The 21,251-nt window shown below is 35.1% G+C and overlaps 3 protein-coding genes across 12 annotated transcripts in view; 1 reads left to right on the top strand and 2 right to left on the bottom strand.

The window, feature by feature from the left end:
• LOC114267604 (formin-like protein 3) overlaps window positions 1–8,602 on the top strand; it is a 58,542-nt gene extending 49,940 nt beyond the window's left edge. Inside the window, exons 3-14 of one of the 4 annotated variants that reach the window (XM_082903322.1) lie at window positions 2,774–2,853; window positions 2,958–3,008; window positions 3,920–3,991; window positions 4,085–4,201; window positions 4,858–4,926; window positions 5,017–5,070; window positions 5,912–5,997; window positions 6,101–6,201; window positions 6,833–6,958; window positions 7,287–7,352; window positions 7,729–7,828; window positions 8,112–8,602. In XM_082903322.1, coding sequence (XP_082759448.1) covers window positions 2,788–2,853; window positions 2,958–3,008; window positions 3,920–3,991; window positions 4,085–4,201; window positions 4,858–4,926; window positions 5,017–5,070; window positions 5,912–5,997; window positions 6,101–6,134 — 549 coding nt within the window. In that variant the 5' untranslated portion in view covers window positions 2,774–2,787 and the 3' untranslated portion in view covers window positions 6,135–6,201; window positions 6,833–6,958; window positions 7,287–7,352; window positions 7,729–7,828; window positions 8,112–8,602. Of the gene's footprint in view, window positions 1–2,704; window positions 2,854–2,957; window positions 3,009–3,919; window positions 3,992–4,084; window positions 4,202–4,857; window positions 4,927–5,016; window positions 5,071–5,911; window positions 5,998–6,100; window positions 6,202–6,832; window positions 6,959–7,286; window positions 7,353–7,728; window positions 7,829–8,111 lie in introns of those variants that run through there. The other 3 variants (XM_082903321.1, XM_082903320.1, XM_082903319.1) reach the window with 3 other exon arrangements.
• LOC114267602 (protein NLP6) overlaps window positions 1–21,251 on the bottom strand; it is a 48,738-nt gene that overhangs the window by 20,745 nt on the left and 6,742 nt on the right. The window lies entirely within an intron of this gene.
• LOC145789072 (EH domain-containing protein 1-like) lies at window positions 10,658–20,926 on the bottom strand. Of its 7 annotated transcripts, XM_082903318.1 has the most exons (16): window positions 18,441–20,925; window positions 18,289–18,368; window positions 16,969–17,021; window positions 16,798–16,855; window positions 16,604–16,659; window positions 16,478–16,523; window positions 16,347–16,405; window positions 16,042–16,155; window positions 15,788–15,878; window positions 15,657–15,700; window positions 14,740–14,868; window positions 14,390–14,641; window positions 14,197–14,276; window positions 13,851–14,018; window positions 13,618–13,761; window positions 10,658–10,887 (listed from the first exon to the last, which is right to left on the bottom strand). In XM_082903318.1, the coding sequence occupies exons 3-13, from the start codon at window positions 16,972–16,974 to the stop codon at window positions 14,202–14,204; spliced, it is 930 nt and encodes a 309-aa protein (XP_082759444.1). In that variant the 5' UTR covers window positions 16,975–17,021; window positions 18,289–18,368; window positions 18,441–20,925; the 3' UTR covers window positions 10,658–10,887; window positions 13,618–13,761; window positions 13,851–14,018; window positions 14,197–14,201. The 7 variants fall into 7 exon arrangements, with proteins under 7 accessions (XP_082759444.1, XP_082759443.1, XP_082759442.1 ...); XM_082903317.1 differs by having other exon boundaries at window positions 13,892–14,018; window positions 18,289–20,925; XM_082903316.1 differs by having other exon boundaries at window positions 16,798–16,851; window positions 18,289–20,925.

Below are 21,251 nucleotides of genomic sequence, written 5' to 3'. Positions count from 1 at the left end.
CTAACAGGAGCAAGAAAATTGATGGTTATGAATTTGTAAAAGTAGTTATGGCAACTGAGTAGGATCAAGTGATTTTAGACATGTCATAATTTTATTTTTTTTCAGAATCAGGGGGATTGGAGCTGAATATTTTTTGGTCACTATGTCTTATGACTATGGTTAATAAAAAGTGTAGTGCCATAATCAATGGGGTTAACCTGTTGACCATTTCATTAGGATGTCAAGAGTCAATTTTCTCCAAGTGTGTGTGAGATTTTGGTTTTATTTGGAGTCTTGGAGTTTATGTAACTTGTATTGTTCAATTTGTGGGGTTTGAAGAGGGTGTGGTGTGGGGATTTTCTTGAAAAATCCAACTTTTTGAGTTTTGCATCATGGCCATGGCTGAGAAATTGTTAAAACACCTTGGTAATGTTCCAAACAATTTGTTGTCTACAATGTCTAAGATTTGAAAAGGGCTGAGGTGACAGAGTTCCGTGGCAATTTCACCATTAAACTTATTTAAACCAAGGCTAGGAATCTAATCCAGCAATAATTGGATCAATTGGGTTTTGGATTCAAATTAAATTCAATCTATTGATAAACCTAGTTTCAGACACAACCCCTTCCAACACACAACACCGCCTAGAACGTTCAAGCATTGGCAAAGTCCAAGATCTCCTAAAATTGCTAACCACATTTGGGCTAGACTCGGGCCTTTGATGTCGAAAAACACGGCCAGCGAGGCCAAGGTCCGCCTCACTCCTCCCATCCACATAAAATTGATAATCAAGTGATATCAATCTATAAGAACAAAGTCCTTCATGGGTTGTGGAAAGACCAAAAGGTTGGTCTCGAGTTGTTGTAAGTAAACGCTTGCCCCCATTTCAATGACTTTCCAAAACTGAACTAGAAATTGTCCAGTGCAGAATACTATCCATTTCATAATTGATTTTATCTTCTGTATAAGCTCCTGATTAGCAACAATTAGGGTTTCTGAATCCAAATCGATTATCTCTGTATGATTTTACGGAAAAAAAAAAGGAAATTAATCAGTGTTTTAAAAAAATTAAAGCAGTAATAATAAGGAGTCATGAGAGAGAAACTCGCTGGAGAAAGGAGGAAGTTCGCGAGGATTGTCTTCTTCTAGAGTCGAGAAAACAAAGCCTCTGTTGAAGATTCCGAGTTCACTAAGCAATCGGTTGATCTTCACATACGATTTGAAATTGTGGGTGTGTACCATATTCACATATTCACGTTATAAGCACAGAAAAAATAACATAATTTCATCATTTTTAAATCTTAATTAAAAAAATGTTATTATCAAATACAAAAAGGTTATAACTAAATATCTCAACATAATGTTATAGGTAAAGAAAAAAATGGATTCACCATTTCCTTCGTGTTTGTGAAAGTTGACTCTCAGGTGGGAATCACCAAAATGTTATTCTGCTTCATTGTGAGAGAGGGGGTTGGCCGCTCTTGGCATTTCTTTTAGTTAGTTTGTTGATTTTTAGAAAGTTTCATAGTGGATAAAAAAAGAATCTTGAAATTGTTCATCAGGAGGCTCCTAAAGTTGCATTTAAAATTTCTGGCCTTATTGTTAAATTATATGACCGTAGAAATAATATCCCAGGAAGAAAACATCTTCAAAGAGAAAATAAGAAAAATATAGAACAGAGAAAAATGAATCACTCACTTGCAAAACCTGAAAGGAAAATGAATATTTATCAAAAGCAATATTGTTTGAATTTGATGAATGACTTGCTAATGCTAACATTTCATACCATAATATATAGTTGTGCACTTGGAGTGGTCTTTGTTATCATTTTATTTTTATCATGAAGTTCACTTAATTTGACCATGCTTGAGAATGTAGCTAAAATTGCTAGTGCGGCAGATTACATGTTTTTTGCACTGTCTGATTTAAGGGCATTTAATGTCAACTTGTATAAGCATGTAATGTCTCTGTCCATATCCTAGCCATAAAAGTGGACTGCCAACAAGCTGGTCCTGTTCTCTCTTTAATTTGAGCTGCCTGTCAGTCACTATGTTGATTGAGTTTGATTTTTCAAGATCCTTCCATTGTGGACTTCCATGCTACAAAGTAAAGTCCTTGAGGTTCATTGAAATCTATACGCTTGGTTGGAACATGAAACATTCGGGAAGTGTTTTGTGGTTGTGTGTGTGTGTGTGGAAAGCACGGCAGTTTCATCTGCATCAAATTTCTATTAGATTTTTTTTTTTTTTGGTTGGGGGGGGGGGGGGGGGGGGTTCTAATGCTTTATTTCCAGAATGCTGTTCTGGCTTTGGATTCTTCAGCCCTAGACATTGATCAAGTAGAAAATCTCATTAAATTTTGTCATACAAAAGAAGAAATGACAATGCTGAAGGTACACTCTCATACCCCCTCCCTCTCTCTCTCTCTCTCTCTCTCTCTCTCTCTCTCTCAATTTGTTGGTTTTGAGTTGTAAGTATGTGATATTTTGATGTCATGGTATGTATTTGACTTAGGCATGTATTGAAAAATGAAAAGGTTTTGTATTAACTTCAAAATTACTCATTTGTTGGTTTCTTGAGCTGTGGTACACTTGTATCTGGTTTACTCCTTTCTTCTTCTCTCTTAAGATGATTTCAAAATTACGTCTAACTATTTTATTGGTTTCTTACTGATTTTTCTTTCTTTCAGAACTACAATGGGACAGGTTTTTGTTTTGTCTTGATGATGGAGGGAAGGGAAGTGCAAAAATCCTGTATATGTATTGCTAACAAATTTTGTGCTTGATGAACATTTCAGTTTTTCTGGAGTTGATGAATGTCCCGCGAGTGGAGTCCAAATTACGAGTATTTGCGTTCAGAATTATTTTTTCCAGTCAGGTATATTGATCTGGGACTTCTTTTTTTTGTGTGTGTGTGTGTATTATCTGAGAAATGCTATTATTATTTCTAGCTGTAGTGCTTATAGCTTCGAACTTGTTCAGGTGAGTGACTTAAGATGCAACCTGAACACAATTAATGCTGCTGCTAGAGAGGTACTTCCTTTATTTAGGGTTTGTGTAGTTAGTACTAGCAAGAAATCATTTTCAGTACCTTAATATCATACCCATTATTGTAGGTAAAAGAATCTGCAAAATTGTGTCAAGTAATGCAGATGATTCTCACTTTAGGAAATGCATTGAACCAAGGCACTACTCGAGGAATTATTTTGTGAGATTGAAGTTTGTTATGATCTATATGAGATATTTTGTTTAGTGGAAAGCTTTTGACATTGATGTCCTCCTTTGTATTTCAAGATCTGTGATAGGATTCAAATTGGACAGCGTACTTAAGTTGTCTGATACTCGTGCAAGGAACAATAAAATGACATTGATGCATTATTTGTGCGAGATCAGAATGTCAAAATTCTCACTTAAAAAATGCCTCATTGAATTTTTAATTGCATGTGTATGAATTATTTTATAGTTAATGATGACTTATCTTGCCGAGCTCACCATCATTTAAGTCAGTAATCGCTCAATCATAGTGACCTCGGGAGCTTGATTTATGCCCAGGAGTAGGCATACAATGTTTTCTGTAAAAGAGAACAATTTAGAAATATGCTTGAAAGGAAAAATGCTCTCTTCTTTTTGTAAAGGAATTTTTTGGTTACTACTTGCTAGATATTTGTCTAATAACATGTAACACTGAAGTTTTCTTTATGACACAAAATTTGTTTATCTGACATGCTTGAGTTTTTAGAGAGTAATTTTGTATGTACAAATTTATAATGGTTCTTTAAATTGCTTTGCATGTATTAACTATTTTCTCTTGAATAGTTCACCATATGTGTTTAACAGCTTCCATTTTGTTGTGCATGTTCAACATCTTTTTTGTATTTTATTCTTCCTATGTTTCTTTGAATTCTTGTGTGATGCTATGTCAATTGCTTTGCTGTCTTCATTAGCTCATTGCCGAGAAGATGCCAATGTTGCTGGATTTTGATAAGGATCTCGTTCATTTGGAAGCAACCTCTAAGGTTTGCATTTTTTTTAATGTAATATGTGAATGGGGTGTCTCTAGTTGAGTTCTACAATTTATTGCTTGTTCCATCTGCATATCAATTGGCCAGATCCACTTGAAGTATTTAGCTGAAGAAATGCAAGCTGTGAGCAAAGGTCTTGAAAAGGTTGAGCAGGAATTCACTGCTTTAGAGAATGATGGTGCCATCTCTGCAAGCTTCCAAAAGGCAGGGGACATACTTGGGACACTAGGTTACTCTTTTTTTTCTTTTTTTCTTTTTTTCTTTTTCCAGATTTATGTTGGATCTTCATAGATGTACATAATTCTAGGTTGATGACAAAACTGGTATATGTTTGTTGACAGTGATGCTGAGATATAAAATAAAGGGGATTTGCCAATACTGAAATTTTAATCTTAGTGGAAAATTCAGCAATCAATTTGGTTTGATTTTGCTAAGGAATATTAGCCATGCTGACATTAAGTCGATGATTTTTCTAGTGGAAGTCTTAGTTGAGGTTGGGAGAGTGTTGCAAGCAATGTAAATTCTATCATCATCATCTTTGTGGTACGGAGGCTCGGTCACAGTTATCAAAGTCAAAATCACTTTTAAACAATTATCGAAAATGAAATCATATCCATATGGCTTGCACAAGAATCTTAACAGCGTCATTTGTTCGTATGTTTTAGATTCATGTCATGTAAGCTTGTGTTTTCTAGTTATGGAATTTAGTTGTTTTACTTTGAAACTATTATGGTCTCTGTTATTGCTTCTCCTTGATTTTGAATGCCTAGTCTTTAAATTGCATAGAAGTCAAATTACAAAAAGAAAAAAAAATATGTTTGTTTTAATGCAAAGCTAAGAATCAATACTTGACCTTTCAGGCCTTGAAGAATTTCCTCGATACTGCTGAAGCTGAAATAAGGTCACTTATCTCCTTGTACTCTGAAGTGGTGAGCCTTCTTTTTTTCTCTTGTTAAAATCTGCAGGTTCTTGCTTAGTTAAGTTTACTTACACATTTATCTTGTTGGGAAGAAGTGCAGATTCATTGTCTCAGTATTTCGGGGAGGATCCAGCTAGGTGCCCTTTTGAACAAGGTTTGGTTTTATTTTCCACATTTATGTATGTAATTTTCTATTGCTGTCAAGTAGGGAAGTTCACTTTATTTCTTTTGATCTGCCACAAGGATTATGTTAGAGATGTATCTGTATGTAGGTTAGATTAGATGATGAAGTGAAAATGCTAACATATGTCATTGCATGAGTCTAGCTAACTTGGTTAAGGCACTACAACAATTTACACTTTTGGCGACATTTGGGGACTAAAAAAAAATTTAGTCACCAAAAATGTCGCCTTTTGCGACTAAACTTTTTTTTAGTCGGCATTGGTTTAGGGTATAGCTACTAAATTTTTTTAGTCAATATATTACTTATTGGCAACTAAAAAGTTTATTAGTCGCCGTTAGTGTACAATTTAGGCTACTGAATCTGCTTTTGGTCGTCTATGATACTTTTTGCCGACAAAAAAAAAAGTCGCCAAAAACAGGCATATTATTATGATTTCTCTTTGGCGACCAAACAAATTAGTCGGCAAATATTAAGTTTTGGTGACAAAATAAAATCAGTCATGCTTATATTACTTTTTCTGACCAAAATATTTATTAGTCGTCAAATTAAAACTTTGGGCGACAAATATTTTAGTCGCCGTTGATTTCGATTTGGCTACAAAACTTAATAGTCATCCTAGATATACATTTTCCGACAAAAACTAAATTTAATCACTAAACGTAAAAAAAAAAAAAAAAAAAAAAAAAAAAGAGAGAGAGAAAAAAAAAGAAGAAAAGGGAATTCATTAATTGGCTCCCGCCCCTTTCTCTGTTAGACAACAAGGAAGTTCAAAACTCTCACAGATACTGTCCTTCACCACCAAACCTCATAGAAAAGCACCTGTCCGCAGCCCACCGTACGGAGCACATCGCCACGGCCACCGTCGCAAATCACCACCGCCACACCCATAGATCACAGGTTCTCTCTCTGTCTCCCCCTTTCTAATTGTTGCTTTAGAGTTTTATATGCTTGATTCAATTTAATTTCGTGTTGATTTATGAAATTGGTTTGGTTGTTGTAGTTTGATTTCGAAACTTCTAGGGTTTGATTTCTAGACATAAATCCCAAATTCAAGCTCAAAACAGGCCATCCAGATGGGTAGCTTGGAGGATCATCTTTTTGGTAATACTTGACTATGAAATGTAATCCTTAAATTTAATGTATATTATTTCTTTTACTTAAATCAGTTTGTCCTTGTTTATTTGAACATTCTCATCAAATTTATTGAAATATTGGTTGTTAGCACAAGAATTGAATCATGAATTGCAATATTCACTTTATTTATCGTAATATATAATTTTATATAGGGATATACATATAAAAATACACATGTATTTAAATAATCACACTGAATCATAGATTCATAGTGAATCGCAATTGAATCATAAGATTCTCTCAACTTAAGATTCAACAATACAAATCAAATTGTTTTGGTTGAAACTCATATCGTATCGATGTGAATCGTAAGATTCTAACAATCATGCTATAAGTTATCTTCTGTTACAGAAACATAATGGTGGAATTTGTAAATGATTATGTCCAGAAAATCTAAGAAACTTGCCGTTCAGGATTCTGCTCCATTTCTATCATCTACCAGAACTGGATGAATGATCAGCCAATTGTATCATTAGTTGCTTTGGAGTTCTTTCTGTGGATTTTTTAAATGAACTTATGCATTGATTGTGTTTGGTTGCATGCTATTCTGCTCTGTTGTTGATGTGCATATTGATTTCTTTTCTGGTTTTTATGTAAGTGAGAAGCGACAATACAGGAAAGAACAATGATGGAACACAAAAGGAGGCCCCTTTCTATTGATCAAAGTGGTCTCACTACTTTTTCACCAAAACGACACAAGGCTGATTTGTCCATCTCCTCCAAGGTTTCCTATCATGTTCTACATTTGTGCAATTCTCTCCTTGTATTATTGTTTTCCTTTTAGCTGTATTGTTCTTGTTTTCTTTTATGTAATTGAATACCAAAATTATATTTTGGAAGGAGAATGGTTTCTAATAGTACATTTCAAACTAAAAATAAACTCGGTGAGGAACAAAACAAAAAAATTTAAATACTGCCTTATATTCTGCTGGATTCTTCTAAGTAGTGGAAGTTGGGTAATTTGGGAGGTCTACCCGGTTTGATTGGCACATCCATTCTTTTATCATATGATGCTTGCTTTTCCATCTTTAAAATGTTCTTTTGGATGATAGGAGAGGAAAGAGAAGCTTAGCGAAAGAATTGGGGCTCTGCAACAGCTTGTTTCACCATATGGGAAGGTATGACAATTTACTCTTTCTAAGCAAAGCGTGCGAAATGTTTATTGCACTAGGCTGGAATCTACTTGAAACCTACACATTGCTTATATTCAAAATGGAGCTAACAGAATCTATGCATCCACCGAAGAGAAAGAAAAACGATTTTGTCAATGATGATGTCGATTTAGGTTGTGATTTAGCATGTTGATGCGGTTTATGTTATGGCTTTTTCATAAAAGTTTTTTATGATTGAAATGGGTTCTCTAAAATGATCAAAGAAACATGTAATTTCTTGTTTTTCATTTTTTGGGTTGTGAAAGCCTGAAATTTCATTACCAATGATTGAAATGGTTCTCTCTCGGTTCAAGTTGAAATGGTAACATACGATTCTATCTAGGGTTTTGAGCATGGGGTTGCAGTCTCCGATCGGGTACACTGGTAAGGCATTGTGGATCGTTGGTACCACAAATTCCTTAATCATCGAGATGAAGAACAAGGTCAGTTTTTCAGTTGATTTTTATTCTATTCATGTCCATTCATTTTTGATCCTGATTTTGTTTTGATTTTGATGTGTTTTCTATTTGTTGATATTGTTCCTTTTCTCTTTGTTTTCAATTTCTAAGTAGCTAATTTCGAATTAGCTTCCGTTTTCAATTTAGATTTCTTTCAATTTCGTTTTCAATTTTCTTGTTTTGTTTTCATCAATAACTTCCATTCATTTCAATGGAATCTTCATCTTCGAATATAACCCTATCTCCATCTATTTGCTTCGTGATCCAGGAATCATGGTTTTTGTTTTGCTACAGTTTTGGCCCTTGAGGCTACAAGTTTCCAGTTATGTAGTGGAGGTGTTTGTGGCAAGGTCTCTGAAAGGATTTTGGGGTATCCTTTTGTTTTGTTTTGTTTGTGCTTACCTTTGGAAGTGTTGAATACCTGAAGAGACAGTTTTCAGCTATTCTTCACCATCTGATTTCCTTGATGGGTTTCTCAATGGAAGTCTTCTTCCATATCAATGATCTGAATCTATATAGATGGATGAACTTGTGCACGAAGCTAAATTGTACAGGACTAGTTGGCACTTGTTACATTTTTTGAAGGATTATATATTTTTGGATAGATGTGTATCGAAAATATTTGGGTAGTACTAGTTATATTTTTTGGATGCATGTGGATAAAAATTTAAAACATAAAACCTAATTGTTATGTTTTAAATTTTTATACTAGATGGATGTGAATTAGATGATTATATAGATTTCACAACCTTTTTAATTGGACAATTTTGTAATTTTGAATTACTTGTGGATGAAAACTTATAATAATTGATGACTTTAATTAAACAGGTTAATATTGGCTAATTTATGTATTTTGTTGGATGTTCATGATTCAATTAATTTTGTTGGTTTGAATGATTCTTGCAAATTATAGGTTATATTAAATGATTTGGATGGATTATCATATATTATACAGGTCAAAAGGAATTGTTTTTATATTCTATTTCTATTTTGAAAAACAAAAAGAATTGAATTGGCGGCCAAAATTTGATTTAGTTTTTCCTCTTTTGGCGACTACGTGATTAGTTGGTGTTTCACCATTCACATTTGACAACCAAAATGTTGGTAGGTGTAAGGGTACATTTTAGCGACTAAATAATTGGTCAGTAAAATTATTGATTTTGGCATTCAAAGTGTTTGGTAGCGAATAGGTCTATTCCCGACTAAAGTTTTTGTCGCGCAAACATTACTTTTGGTGACTAACATTTTTGGTCAGGAAATATGACAATTGGCAACCAACACATTTAGTCGGGAAAATATCACTTTTGGCGACTGAAAAAATTTGTAGTCGCTAATTACTTTTCTTGACCCTCATTTGGTGACCAAAGTGGCAACCAACAAAATTAGTTGCGGAAAACTTTTGCCGACTAAAATGGATTTTAACTGACTAAATTTTTAGTCTGCAAAAGTGCAATTTCCTGTAATAGCCAAATTTCATTGAAATATTTCTAACTGTTACCAAAAAATGCTAATACCTTAAGAATTTAGGTTTTGAAAAGTATGTTCTAAAACATGGTATATATTCTTTTCGAAATAGGGAATCCAAAGTGATAACAAAAAAATTTTCCAATATATTTCCTATACAGTTTCCTTGGGAGGAAAAAAAAAATTCAAATATAATGAGCTAAAATCCAAGGAGAGGAAAGTTTTGCCACGAAAAACCATGAATAGTTGGTTATAATGCTCATATAAATGTTTTATAACATGATTAATTTGAAGAAGAAAAAAAAAGAATTCAATATAGAAACACTTTGAATTCTAATAAAGTATTTTATACAAGTCTCCATATCGTGTCACATTTTACAAAGCATGTGGCATACGCTGTTCCCGTTCCACGTATCAAAACAATCCACATTCTAAGTGACTTTGATTTCTAATTATGAGTATAGTATGTGAATTTAATACAAAGAATTGGGTGTATACTATCATATTGTTGGTTACAACAATATCTTAAATTGTAACTTTGAGTGCATACAACTTGTGGACACAGAATAAACAATGAGTTCTAAGACCATGATGTTTTTTTTGGATTATTTTATCTAGTCATGATCCTTAAATTCTATGTTAACCATCCTATACAAATAAACTTTACATTGAGCATTAGACCAAAGTGGCCAAATGTAATTGCTTTATCTTGAACAATTAGAATCCTCGGCCCAAAAACAAAAATTGCATGAAAAATAATTAGCACTACAAAAATTTCAGGTTTTTGCGATGGCAAAGTGCCGTCGCTAATACTCCTACGATCGTCTCAAAAAACTTTTAGCGACAGGAAATGACTTTTAGCGACGGCAAATAGGAGCTCACAGCAGAGGGCGTCACAAAAACGTTTTGATGTCGTCGCCTTTTTTTTTGCAACAGCAATTGTTGCCTTTTACGACGACATTTTACTATCACCTATAATATGTAAAAAATTGAGACCTTTTGTGATGGCACTGTTTTACCATCGCTAAATAGTTTTATTTGAGACAGCAAAAAATGCTATCGCGAATCGTTTTTTGTTGCAACAACATGACCACTATCGCCAATGGTTCTAATGTTTTTTTGCGAAGATGTGGTGCCGTCGCAAAAACAAAAAAAAACCTGTAATAAAATTATTAAAAATATTAAAATTATCTGTTTTTTGCGACGGTGTGGTGCCGTCGCCAAAAAAAAAAATGCAATAAAATTATTAAAAATATTAAAATTGCCTATATTAAATAAAAAATAATTGAAAAAGAAATGAATAATTGCATAATAATATAAAAATTCTTGTATAGAAATAACAATTTCTCCTTAATAAAAATGTTCTTGCATTCATTACACATCAACAAAATTACCCCACTACAAAATGTTCCATAATACATATATAATGTTTAAATACATAACGTTGTTCATAATTCAAAATAACATAAACCAAAATTAAAAGTTTTCCTCTTCATTCTCCGTAGGAACAAAAACAAAAGTTAGTCGCATTCTTCACAGGCATGCATTCCACAAGAAGCAAACTCCTACTCGGGAAATATCTGAAAACAACAAATAAAAATAATTAATAACAATATAATTATGTGTTAATATGTTAATTACAAAAAAACATAAAAATTTAACCACTATACAATTACAAAGATAATTAAGTAAATAATTTTGTCTAGACCAAAATCCGGCTCTAACTCCCAAACCAAGAACCTGATTCGAGTCCTGTCTTCTCCCACAAGTCTCTCGTGCCAAGGTGGTCATGTGTACCAAGTTTCGTGCTAATCCGACGTCGTTTGGTGATTTTGGGACGTCAACACCTCGAATTCTAAGTTTCTTAAGGAACTAGTTTGCCTAGACCGAAATCCGACTCTTACTCCCAAACCGGGAACTTGATTCGAGTCCCGTCTTCTCCCACAAGTCTCTCGTGCCAAGGCAGTCGTGTGTGCCAAGTTTCATGCTAATCCAATGCCGTTTAGTGATTTTGGGGCGTCAACACCTCGAATTCTAAGTTTCTTAAAGAACTAGTTTGCCTATAGTGAAATCTGGCTCTAACTCCTAAACCGGGAACCCAATTCGAATCACGTCTTCTCCCATAAGTCTCTCATGCCTAGGCGGTCGTGTGTGCCAAGTTTCGTGCTAATCCGACGCCGTTTGGTGATTTTGGGACGTCAACACCTCGAATTCTAAGTTCCTTAAGAAACTAGTTTGCATATACCGAAATCCGGCTCTTACTCCCAAATCGAGAACCTGATTCGAGTCCCGTCTTCTCCCACAAGTCTCTCGTGCCAAGGCAGTCGTGTGTGCCAAGTTTCGTGCTAATCCGATGCCGTTTGGTGATTTTGGGGTGTCAACACCTCAAATTCTAAGTTTCTTAAAGAATTAATTTGCCTAGAGTGAAATCCGACTCTAATTCTCAAACCGGGAACCCCAATTCGAGTCCCTTCTTCTTCCACAAGCTATGAAGCACGGGTACTCCAAAAATAGTGTCGTACGAGTACCGGGTACTTACCGGGTGCGGGTACGCGTACCGGGTACGGCAAAAGAAGGTCCGGTACGTTTGGTTCATTCGGGTATGGCGTGGGTACGCCACGGCCAATTTTTTTTTTTTTTTTTTTTTTTTTTTCCTCCCTTGCAAATTAGCAATTATTATTATTATTTATTTTTTTTTTTTGGTGCCCTTGCAGATCAGTAATTTTGATGTTTCTCTGTTGTGCTGTCTGTCTGTATAAATTGTATAAGCATATCAACAAATGATTTTGATGTTTTTAAAAAGCAATTTGAACCAAAAAAAATAACAAGGCCTATAAAGGGTAATTCTGTGTATGACTATGCATTATACTTTTGCTTCAGATCCTCCTAGAATTTCTTTATAAAATCTTTAATCATAACAAACTTTTAAAGTTTATGCACAAAACATTAAAAATTGATACTGTATTAGTTGATTAGTAGTGGTTGGGAATGATGCAATTTTATGTATTATGCAAATTGCAATTGACAACCTGCCCCAATTGAGATTTTTTTTTTCTTTACTGTTGGCAATTAACTTTAAATCTTTCTTTAGTCTCCTGTTATTTCTTTGGTCTCACTCTATAAAAATAGCAAATTGATGAGCAAAAAGAAAGATTTTAAAAATAAATTATGATCACAAATTCACAGTGCATAACATGTCAAAGTGAGATTTAACAAATATTATTTTTAACACAAATTATAGGAAAATGAATAGTTCTTTTTTTTAGTTTTGATATTTAATTTTAAGTTGTAGGTTGGATCCTTTAATCATAATTATATTTTTAAAAAAATATCGGTGTACCGCAGCCGTACCCGTATCGTATTTTTTTTGAGTTTTGCCGAATCGGCGTACCTGCACTCGTACCCGTACCGTACTTGTACCCGCACCCGCACCAGTGCTTCCTTGCCCACAAGTCTCTCAGGCCTAGGCCGTCGTGTGTGCCAAGTTTCATGCTAATTCGATGCCGTTTGGTGTTTTTGGTGCGTCAACACCTCGAATTCTAAGTTTAAGGAACTAATTTGCCTAGACCGAAATCTGGTTCTAACTCCCAAATTGGGAACCCAATTCGAGTCCCATCTTCTCCCACAAGTCTCTCATGCCTAGGCGGTCGTGTGTGCCAAGTTCCATGCTAATCCGACGCTGTTTGGTGATTTTGGGGCATTAACACCTCGAATTCTAAGTTTCTTAAGAAACTAGTTTGTTTAGAGTGAAATCCGGCTCTAACTCCCAAATAAGGAATCCGATTCGAGTCCTGTCTTCTCTCAGAAGTCTCTCGTGCCTAGGCAGCCGTGTGTGCCAAGTTTCATGCTAATCCAACGCCGTTTGGTGATTTTGGGGCGTCAACACCTCGAATTCTAAGTTTCTTAAAGAATTAATTTGCCTAGAGTGAAATCCGTCTTCGACTCCCAAACCGAGAACCCGATTTGAGTCTCGTCTTCTCCCACAAGTCTCTCATGCCAAGGCCGTCGTGTGTGCCAAGTTTCGTGCTAATCCAACGCCGTTTGGTGATTTTGGGGCATTAACACCTCGAATTCTAAGTTTCTTAAGAAACTAATTTGTCTAGAGTGAAATCCGACTCTAACTCCCAAATCAAAAACCTGAGTCGAGTCCAGTCTTCTTCTACAAGTCTCTCGTGCCAAGGCAGTCGTGTGTGCCAAGTTTCGTGCTAAACAACGAAATAAAAAGAAAAAATCAAACTGCGTGTAAAATGGGTACATTTATGAGCATCAGTAATTTGTACATAAAAATTGTCATGGCACTAGAGAGATACCTTCGCAAACTCATCTTCCAGATTATCAATCAGCTTCTGTTGAGCTCTAGCTTTGCCCATCATAGCAGGCATCTCCTTCTTAAGATGCCCAATAATGCAAGCATGAATCTTGGCAGCTCTGGCACGTTTCACGAATTCATTGATCTGTGCAGGGCATATGTCATCAGGGTGCTCACATAATTTTTTGCATAAATTTTTGCTTGTTTACACATGCAAAAAACAGTCATACTAACATTAAAAAAAAACTCAAAAGAGTTAACTGCATTGGACTCACTCGACGATCACAGGCCTTCTTGGGTATGCCTTTTAAATCAGAAAGAAGATCATCCTGTTCTTTCTCGAAAAGTTCTCTGCCAGTTGGACCCGCAACAGCTTCATTTACAGGTTTCTCATTGAATGAGCTGACAAAATCATGAATAAGAATTTAACTACTCAGCCTAGGAGCATTTGATATTCCAATTTTTTTAGAAAAAAGCAAAAAGAAATACGAACCAAGAAAAAAAATCCCATTTATTCTCCTCTTTCAAAAAAAAAGTAAAAGTCAAAAATGATGCAATGACCATAAGATTGAGACCCTACCCAATTTAAACACGGTTAACCTCAGGAGTATTTAGAACTTTACCAAGTGACCACATCAATGCTCCATATACCCTCATCAGCTACATCATAAAGCCATCAGTATGCAGATTAGATTGCTATTACCAGACAGCAGACACTGACACTCAGAGATCAATTCGGTAAGTCAAATAATATCACAGTACACTATTCTTACTTGTTGGGTATCAACTTGATCTGACTTGTTCAAAACCACGCGTATCTTGTCATCATGACCTCGTAGAGATGAAATCACACGTTTGAATTCATCACTGATGTCAAGTTTATGTGGATCAAACAGTAGTAGAATGAGGTCGCACTTTGCAGCAAACCAAGATGTCACACCAGTAAAATCATAGCTTCTCTGTGTTCGTTGCTTTTCTCCTGCTAAAACTCCAGGAGTATCAACAAATGTTATGTGCTCCAGCAGCTTCAGATAATCAAAATAAAAAGTGGTTCAGGTCATATAATTATACGGAGATAATTGAAAGAATTTTAATTGAAGTTACAGTATATACAACAACTAACCGGATGTGGCATTTGGGAACACTCAAATTTTGACAGAAATGAAGTTCCAAATGTTGTCAGACCGCTAAATGGCATATCTGCTTGAACAGCAATAGTGTTCCCTGGAATACTTCTTTCATCAGGTCCATTCTGTACAGAAGCATAATTAACTAGTAAAACTATTGAACAAAAAAATACAATCATGAAAGGAGGGAAAGAATTATATGGCTCTTACCAAATCAATATGTATGATAAGTCCAGGAGAAAGAGCTGATTAAAAGCGAACTTAACAATTATGTTACATGGACTCAGGTGGGGTGTTGGCAGTAGATACGTATCTGTGTGGATTCATCTAAAAGATTAGGTAGTTATCTTCAACTTGTTGATTAAGGTTGATGCTCTTTATTTATTTGGGGGCTTTGATAGGATGTACCAACACAAAAAATTATAAAGGCTTCATTAGATCAAAGGGTTGATATCAAATATTTAACAAATCTGGCACAATTGAAACAGGCGCACTCCTTTCTGCACCTTGTGCTTCGGCTACACTTCATTAAATTTCATTTGCCTAAGGGATGTTGAACCCTTAGGGACACCTAGGCACATGCCTCAGCACGATTTTGATAACTCTACCTTACTCAAGTGTCAACACAAGTACTTAACAAATTTAGAAGCATCCATGTAACATAACTCAGAACGTTGCAGATATGCTTACACCACAGGCTTTGATCTAGCCTCTTACAAAGTATTTGAAGCAAATTATCTTTATCTATTTATTGTTAAACTTTCACTACAAGATCTCTGTTTCTCTTTCAGCAATTAAAACGTCACTATATCATAGCATTTATTTTAGTTGAGATGTCAAGACATATATATATATATATATATACATATATTTTGAAAAAACAAAAGGCAAAAGAAAATGTTTTTATAAATACCATAACAAATCTATCGGTTGTTGGCTCAGGTCCAATGTGAGCTCCTGTTGAAAATGAAGACAGACAAACAAAATTAATTTTTCCACTTGCCAGAGACAGAGAGACAGAAAATATCATGCCTGGATAACTACTTTTCAGTAAATGTTTAATGAATGTTGTTTTCCCCGTGGAGTATTGACCCAGCAGCATAACCATAGGTTTCACATCAAAATCACTGTTTGTCTGCCAAAAACAACACACCAAAAGCAAGTACTAAACAATGTATACATATGGAAACAGCCATAAAACTGTTTATAAGTCTGAAAATACAAAGAAAAAGAAACTGAATCACGAGCATTCTAGCATTTCATTCAGGTAATTACGGCCATATGCGTTTATCACTCACCAATAAAGGGGACTCAAAATCGTTGAACCGATATGTCACTTCCAATGGCTTCAATTTCTGTATGTACAACTTCTTCAAGCCATCAACAATTGATGTAACAGAGGATATAGGCACCTGATAAGATAATGAATGAGAGAAAGAAAGCACCATTCTCAGAACTAAGGCATAAGAGAGGAAGTCAAATTAAACAATTATATATAACATTTAGGATCCCATAATAACCAAGGTAAGAATGAAAAGGTGACAAAAATTCTCAGATGTATAACTAAATCCAGTCACTTATTAACTAAATTTGCATGATGTACCTTCTTCGTGGATTTTGTAGAAGTAAACCAATTAGCTGATGAAGATTGCGGCAAACTACCTGCATCATTGTTGATTAGTGCGCTTAAAAGAAAAGTGGCATTTCTATAGTTAAAGAGAAAAAACTTTTTACCATTCAGTTCAGGGTCACTTGTTTTAGATGCACGCTTTTTCTTCTTCTGAATATTATCAATTAGCAAGTTAAGACTTCCATAAAATAATTTAGAAAACAATTTAACAAAAACATTAGTATACTTACAGCTAGTATTGCATCCAAACCTTCCATGACAGGAGGCTTTAGATTTTCCAAGTCAACTGCAAGAGGTTACAATATTTTACCCAAACTATGATCATCATTTATCCACGGTTCAGGTTGTCAACATGAACTTGCAGTCAAACCACCCGAAGCATCCAACAGGCTACGACAATAACTGCACAACGTACACTACTCACCTTCACCATTTAAGATATCATCAGTTGGTGCATGTCCACCTTGTGCCAAAGAAACTACCTGCAATTTACAAGTAAAAAGTTGCCAATTTGCAAAAGATAAGTTGACTTTACATCCATTAAAGATTTGGAAAATTAAAAAAAAAAAAAAAAATGACAAAAATGAATTTGAACCTGCATTGCAGCAATGAACTCTGCAAAACCAAGAAAACCTTGTCATTTGGAATCTGCAATTGCCCACACCGTGTGAAAAATTAAAATTAAAAAAAAAAGAAAAAGAAGATGAAGGTTTGTCATTATGAAGTAGACATCAAATAAAAAATAAATGAAAACAAAATTGGGAAACACTTAAAAACAGCAGGCACCAAACTCTAATTACAAATGCAACTGAAACACAAAGACAAGCATGAAAGTTGATTAGAAAACTAACATGGCATTGAAGAATATGCCCAACATAAAAATCCATACAAGTGTATTTGTGTGCATGTCTGGAAACATATATGCATACATGAATATTGACTTGTGTCCTGTTCCTTAGTGATTTATTTCTTTCAGGAAAATAAAGATGTAGATGGCACAGGACACTCCCATTTTAACAACTCACCCCCACTCCCCTTAGAGGAAGGGGAAAAAAAGGGGAGTAAGAATAAAAAAGGTCATACCCCTGTGGCTTTATTTGGAATAAGTTGTCCCAGTTAAACCATATAATTTAAAATAATAAAAAACTTGCCACATTTGGTTCATAACATTGAAAAGCTCTAGCTCTAGCAGGACCAAAGTTTAGCAAATTCAACATCAACAGAGGAGAGCAAATTTGTTCACACTAAGTAAACAATACACACTTTCCTATTGGTTTCTCAACGAGGTGGTCCCACCTCCAACACCAACACCAACACCAACCAATGAGTATCAAGTGTAATGTTCAAATTTAGTGTGTAATGTTCAAATTTAGTGTGTAAACAAATTTACACTCTCAATTGTGCGGACACAAAATCTGTAGACATGAAAAGGGGAATAAAGTAGGTTGCTTAGCGCAATGGTAAAAGCTCGAGCTGCCAATGATGAGAACACAAGTAATGAACCAACGCAACCCTTTAGATTAAGTCTGTCTGACCGCCTCTCAACATCTTTGATTGAGGGGATCAACATGACCTTTTAGGAAAACGGTAAGGAAGACGGGTGCATAGGTCTACCACATTAACTTGCGCAACTCATAGGACCATGGAAGTAAATTTTAAACAATTATCTACACAAATAAGCAATAAAACGCCATTGTTTTCCAAAAATGAAATCAGAAAAGCAAAACACAATCAAACAGAGCCATACATAATAACACTTTTCCTTGTTTTATTTTGAAGAAACATAACAGAATTAAATGATAAAATTAGAACTTCTTAATTTGTTGTTTTTCCCTCCATTTTCTCAGCAAACAAACAGGGAACAACAATCAATGGAAAATCAAGTATAAAGAGCGAGCGAGAGAGAGAGAGAGACCTGCTTGAGATCTTGTCGAGGCAAATTCAACATAGCGAAGAACTTGGTGGCGTCGTTTCCCGTAATGCGCCCATCCTTGTCTAAATTAAATGTTCAATTTGTGAAGAAAATGATAAGAATTCACCCAAACATATATACATATGGAGACAAACCTTTGTCCACGTAATTGAATCATTGTTGATAGATGTTCTGTTGGTCTTTGGAGCACTTTGGAGAGGAATGAATCTCCATTCCTGATTCGTTTCAGGTTTTTTTCTTTTATAAAAATTTCAAATATATTGGAGATTGTTTTCTCTCTCCCTAGCGTTTTTTGTTTTTCGTTTTGTTTCGCCCTTTTGAGAGAGAGAGAGAGAGGGCATACAGTCATCGTCACTTGCTAAGTGAGTGAGAGAGGCGCGATTGAGACTGACTGCTCCTCACCATCGTCACTCGCTGCTCGTCGTCACTCGCCGCTAGCCGTCGTCGTTCACTGTCGTCACTCACTGCTAGCCGTCGTCGTCATTCACCATTGTTGAATTTTAGCTGAAGGGTTTTGGGAATTTTGCTTCAGACAGGTTTTGGGGATTTTAGTTCAGAAAGGTTTTAGGGATTTTGGGGAAAACTTGATCACGAATGGGCTAAAATGAGCAGGATAGAAAAAATTTCATTACTTTTTGCGACGGCATATTTAAACTGTCACAAATGATAAATCCTAACAGATAAAACGACGCCGTTTTAACAAGAGTTAGCTTGCGAAGGACTTTTGCCGTCACGAATTGTCCACTATTTGCGACAGTAAATGTTTCCCATCTCAAAAAAAAAAAATTTGCGACGGTACACCAGGCGTCGCAAATGTTTCTGTATTTTTCTTGTATGTTCATTAGCAATGGGGTCACCACCGTCGCAAAAGGCCATTTTTGGCGACAGTTTGAAAACATCGTCGCAAAAGACCATTTTTGGCGACGGCACCTATACCGTCGCAAAAAGCTCCGTGTTATTTGGGCTACTTTCTTGTAGTATAGGCATGCCAATGCGGCCACAGAACCTCCAGAAGAAAGACCTATGTAATTTTTTTTGTTTTGTCTTGTCTTGTCTTGTCTTGTCTTGTCTTGTCTTCTATTAAATGTTTAAGTTTCCCACTTAATTTAACTAAGTGAATAATAGTTAGAAAAAATTTTGTTAATTTTTTTGGTTTCTGCCTGCAATTACACAAATCTTGGCTATCTTTGTTAAGATGTACAATAAAACACGTGACAAGAATGAGCAGCAGGTAGATGCTGAAAAGAAGAAATTAGAAAAGGAAGCCATGAAAGAGCTTGCATCAGCCCAATCTGCGAAAGATCGATCAAAACCTAATTTCCGAATTCAGAAACATGCTCCTTGATCAGTCTGTACTAAAGCAGCAGGAAGCCTTACTGGCTTTGATGTGGAGGATAATATGTCGGTTGCATCTCCCCCGATATTCATAATCATGAATTGTGCCAGTTATTCCATGTTACATGTGGTGTCGCTGCGGCTGACACTGCCTTCACTGCTGCTAAAATTTGTTTATGAAAATATGTGTATCCTCCGATTTGTATATTTACATGCTTGGTCCATCGGCATTTTCAGGGCCAGTTAGCAGCCAGCTTCAAATATGCCTTCCCACCTCCATTTTATCAATTTTTGTAGAACTATCTAATATGCTGAGGACACTCTAAATGTGATACAGAATGCCCAAATTGTCTACATTCAAGTTTCAAAATATACATGACAAGTTCAGCAACAAGTGGTTATATCCATGGAAAAGAAATCTATCTCTCTCTCTCTCTCTCTCTCTATATATATATATATGTGTGTGTGTGTGTGTGTGTGTGTATTTATACTAGAAAGGAGGCACTTTTGTGTGTGAGCTTCACCAAATTTTGTTGGAGAATTATTTTAAAATGTGTGTTTCATTAAGTAGAAGAAATGTTAAATAAGAAAAAATATTATAGCCTCTTAAAGTCTGGTGGACGGAAGTTATATTCTAACTTGATTTAAAATGTAAGAGTTTGATTTCCATTAAACAAAAGTGAAGGGATTAAAGTAAATTTGTTTATAAAACTAGAAAAAACAATTAGAAACTGATTGAATTTAAGATATAGAGTGTAGAGTTTTAATCTTCTTGTTGTGGGATCACTCCATGAATGCATTTTGGTCTTAGATTTTAAATTCTAGATAATTTTGTTTTGGGTATGTAGAGCTACTATTTCGTGAGAATGTAAGAGTGCTAAATGTAATGTAGACTACACTGAATTCTAATGACTAGAATAAAATTTAGTCATTTGCAATTGTAGCCATTTGCAAACGTCACTTGCGTTGTATTTGGATATTGAATTTTTAGGATGGTTTGTAGAGTAAAAAAAGAGAAGGAAAGAGATTTGTGAAACAAATTTAACTTTCGTTTCTTTTACTTTTTCTTTTTTTCCCAAATTTAAGATTAAAACAATACCATGCCCTAAGATTAAGAATTTTTTACAATCTAACAAACAAATTTGAATCATATTATACAATCAATTAAGTAAACAACACGCAGTACATAAAATTCATACACACTTGTAACAAGCATACAAGATACAAACCTCAAATTGTCTTTTAAATGTAGACTAGAGAATTCCACATGCAGCTAAGGATTTAAGATTGGCAATTAGGGCAATTAGTAATTGGCTGAATCGACATTGTGATGTTATTCCTCCCTTGTGATATCGAATTGCAAATGCAATTTTGCAAGTCCTCATCGCAAGCTATTAAAATCCAGTCATTGTCCTCATCTTGATGCTTGACATGGTAAGTTCCACCCTGTAGTTTTAGCCTCTTTGCCACTTGGTGTTGAAACTCTACCATTCCCAACGACACAGGGAGCTGAAATTTAATAAAATCATCTCCATATTTTGCCTTTATGGTGACAATACTTTCGTCTTGCACTGCTATAAAATGTGGCTTTGTGCAAGAAGCAGTAACCA

This window comes from Camellia sinensis, chromosome 13 (assembly GCF_055761805.1).
Source record: "Camellia sinensis isolate YWXY chromosome 13, ASM5576180v1, whole genome shotgun sequence".
Lineage (NCBI taxonomy): Eukaryota > Viridiplantae > Streptophyta > Magnoliopsida > Ericales > Theaceae > Camellia > Camellia sinensis.
This window is presented reverse-complemented; position numbering and strand designations above follow the sequence as displayed.

Bases quoted from the DNA above. Each gene is read 5' to 3' on its own strand.
- LOC145789072 (XM_082903313.1), bottom strand. From the start codon at position 17,014: ATGACAAGGTTTTCTTGGTTTTGCAGAGTTCATTGCTGCAATGCAG. The intron at 16,156-16,346 runs GTACATCATGCA...TTATCTTATCAG, and splicing joins CTACAAAATCCACGAAGAAG to GTGCCTATATCCTCTGTTAC. The intron at 14,642-14,739 runs GTTAGTTGTTGT...GATTATCTGAAG, and splicing joins GTTCCCAAATGCCACATCCG to CTGCTGGAGCACATAACATT.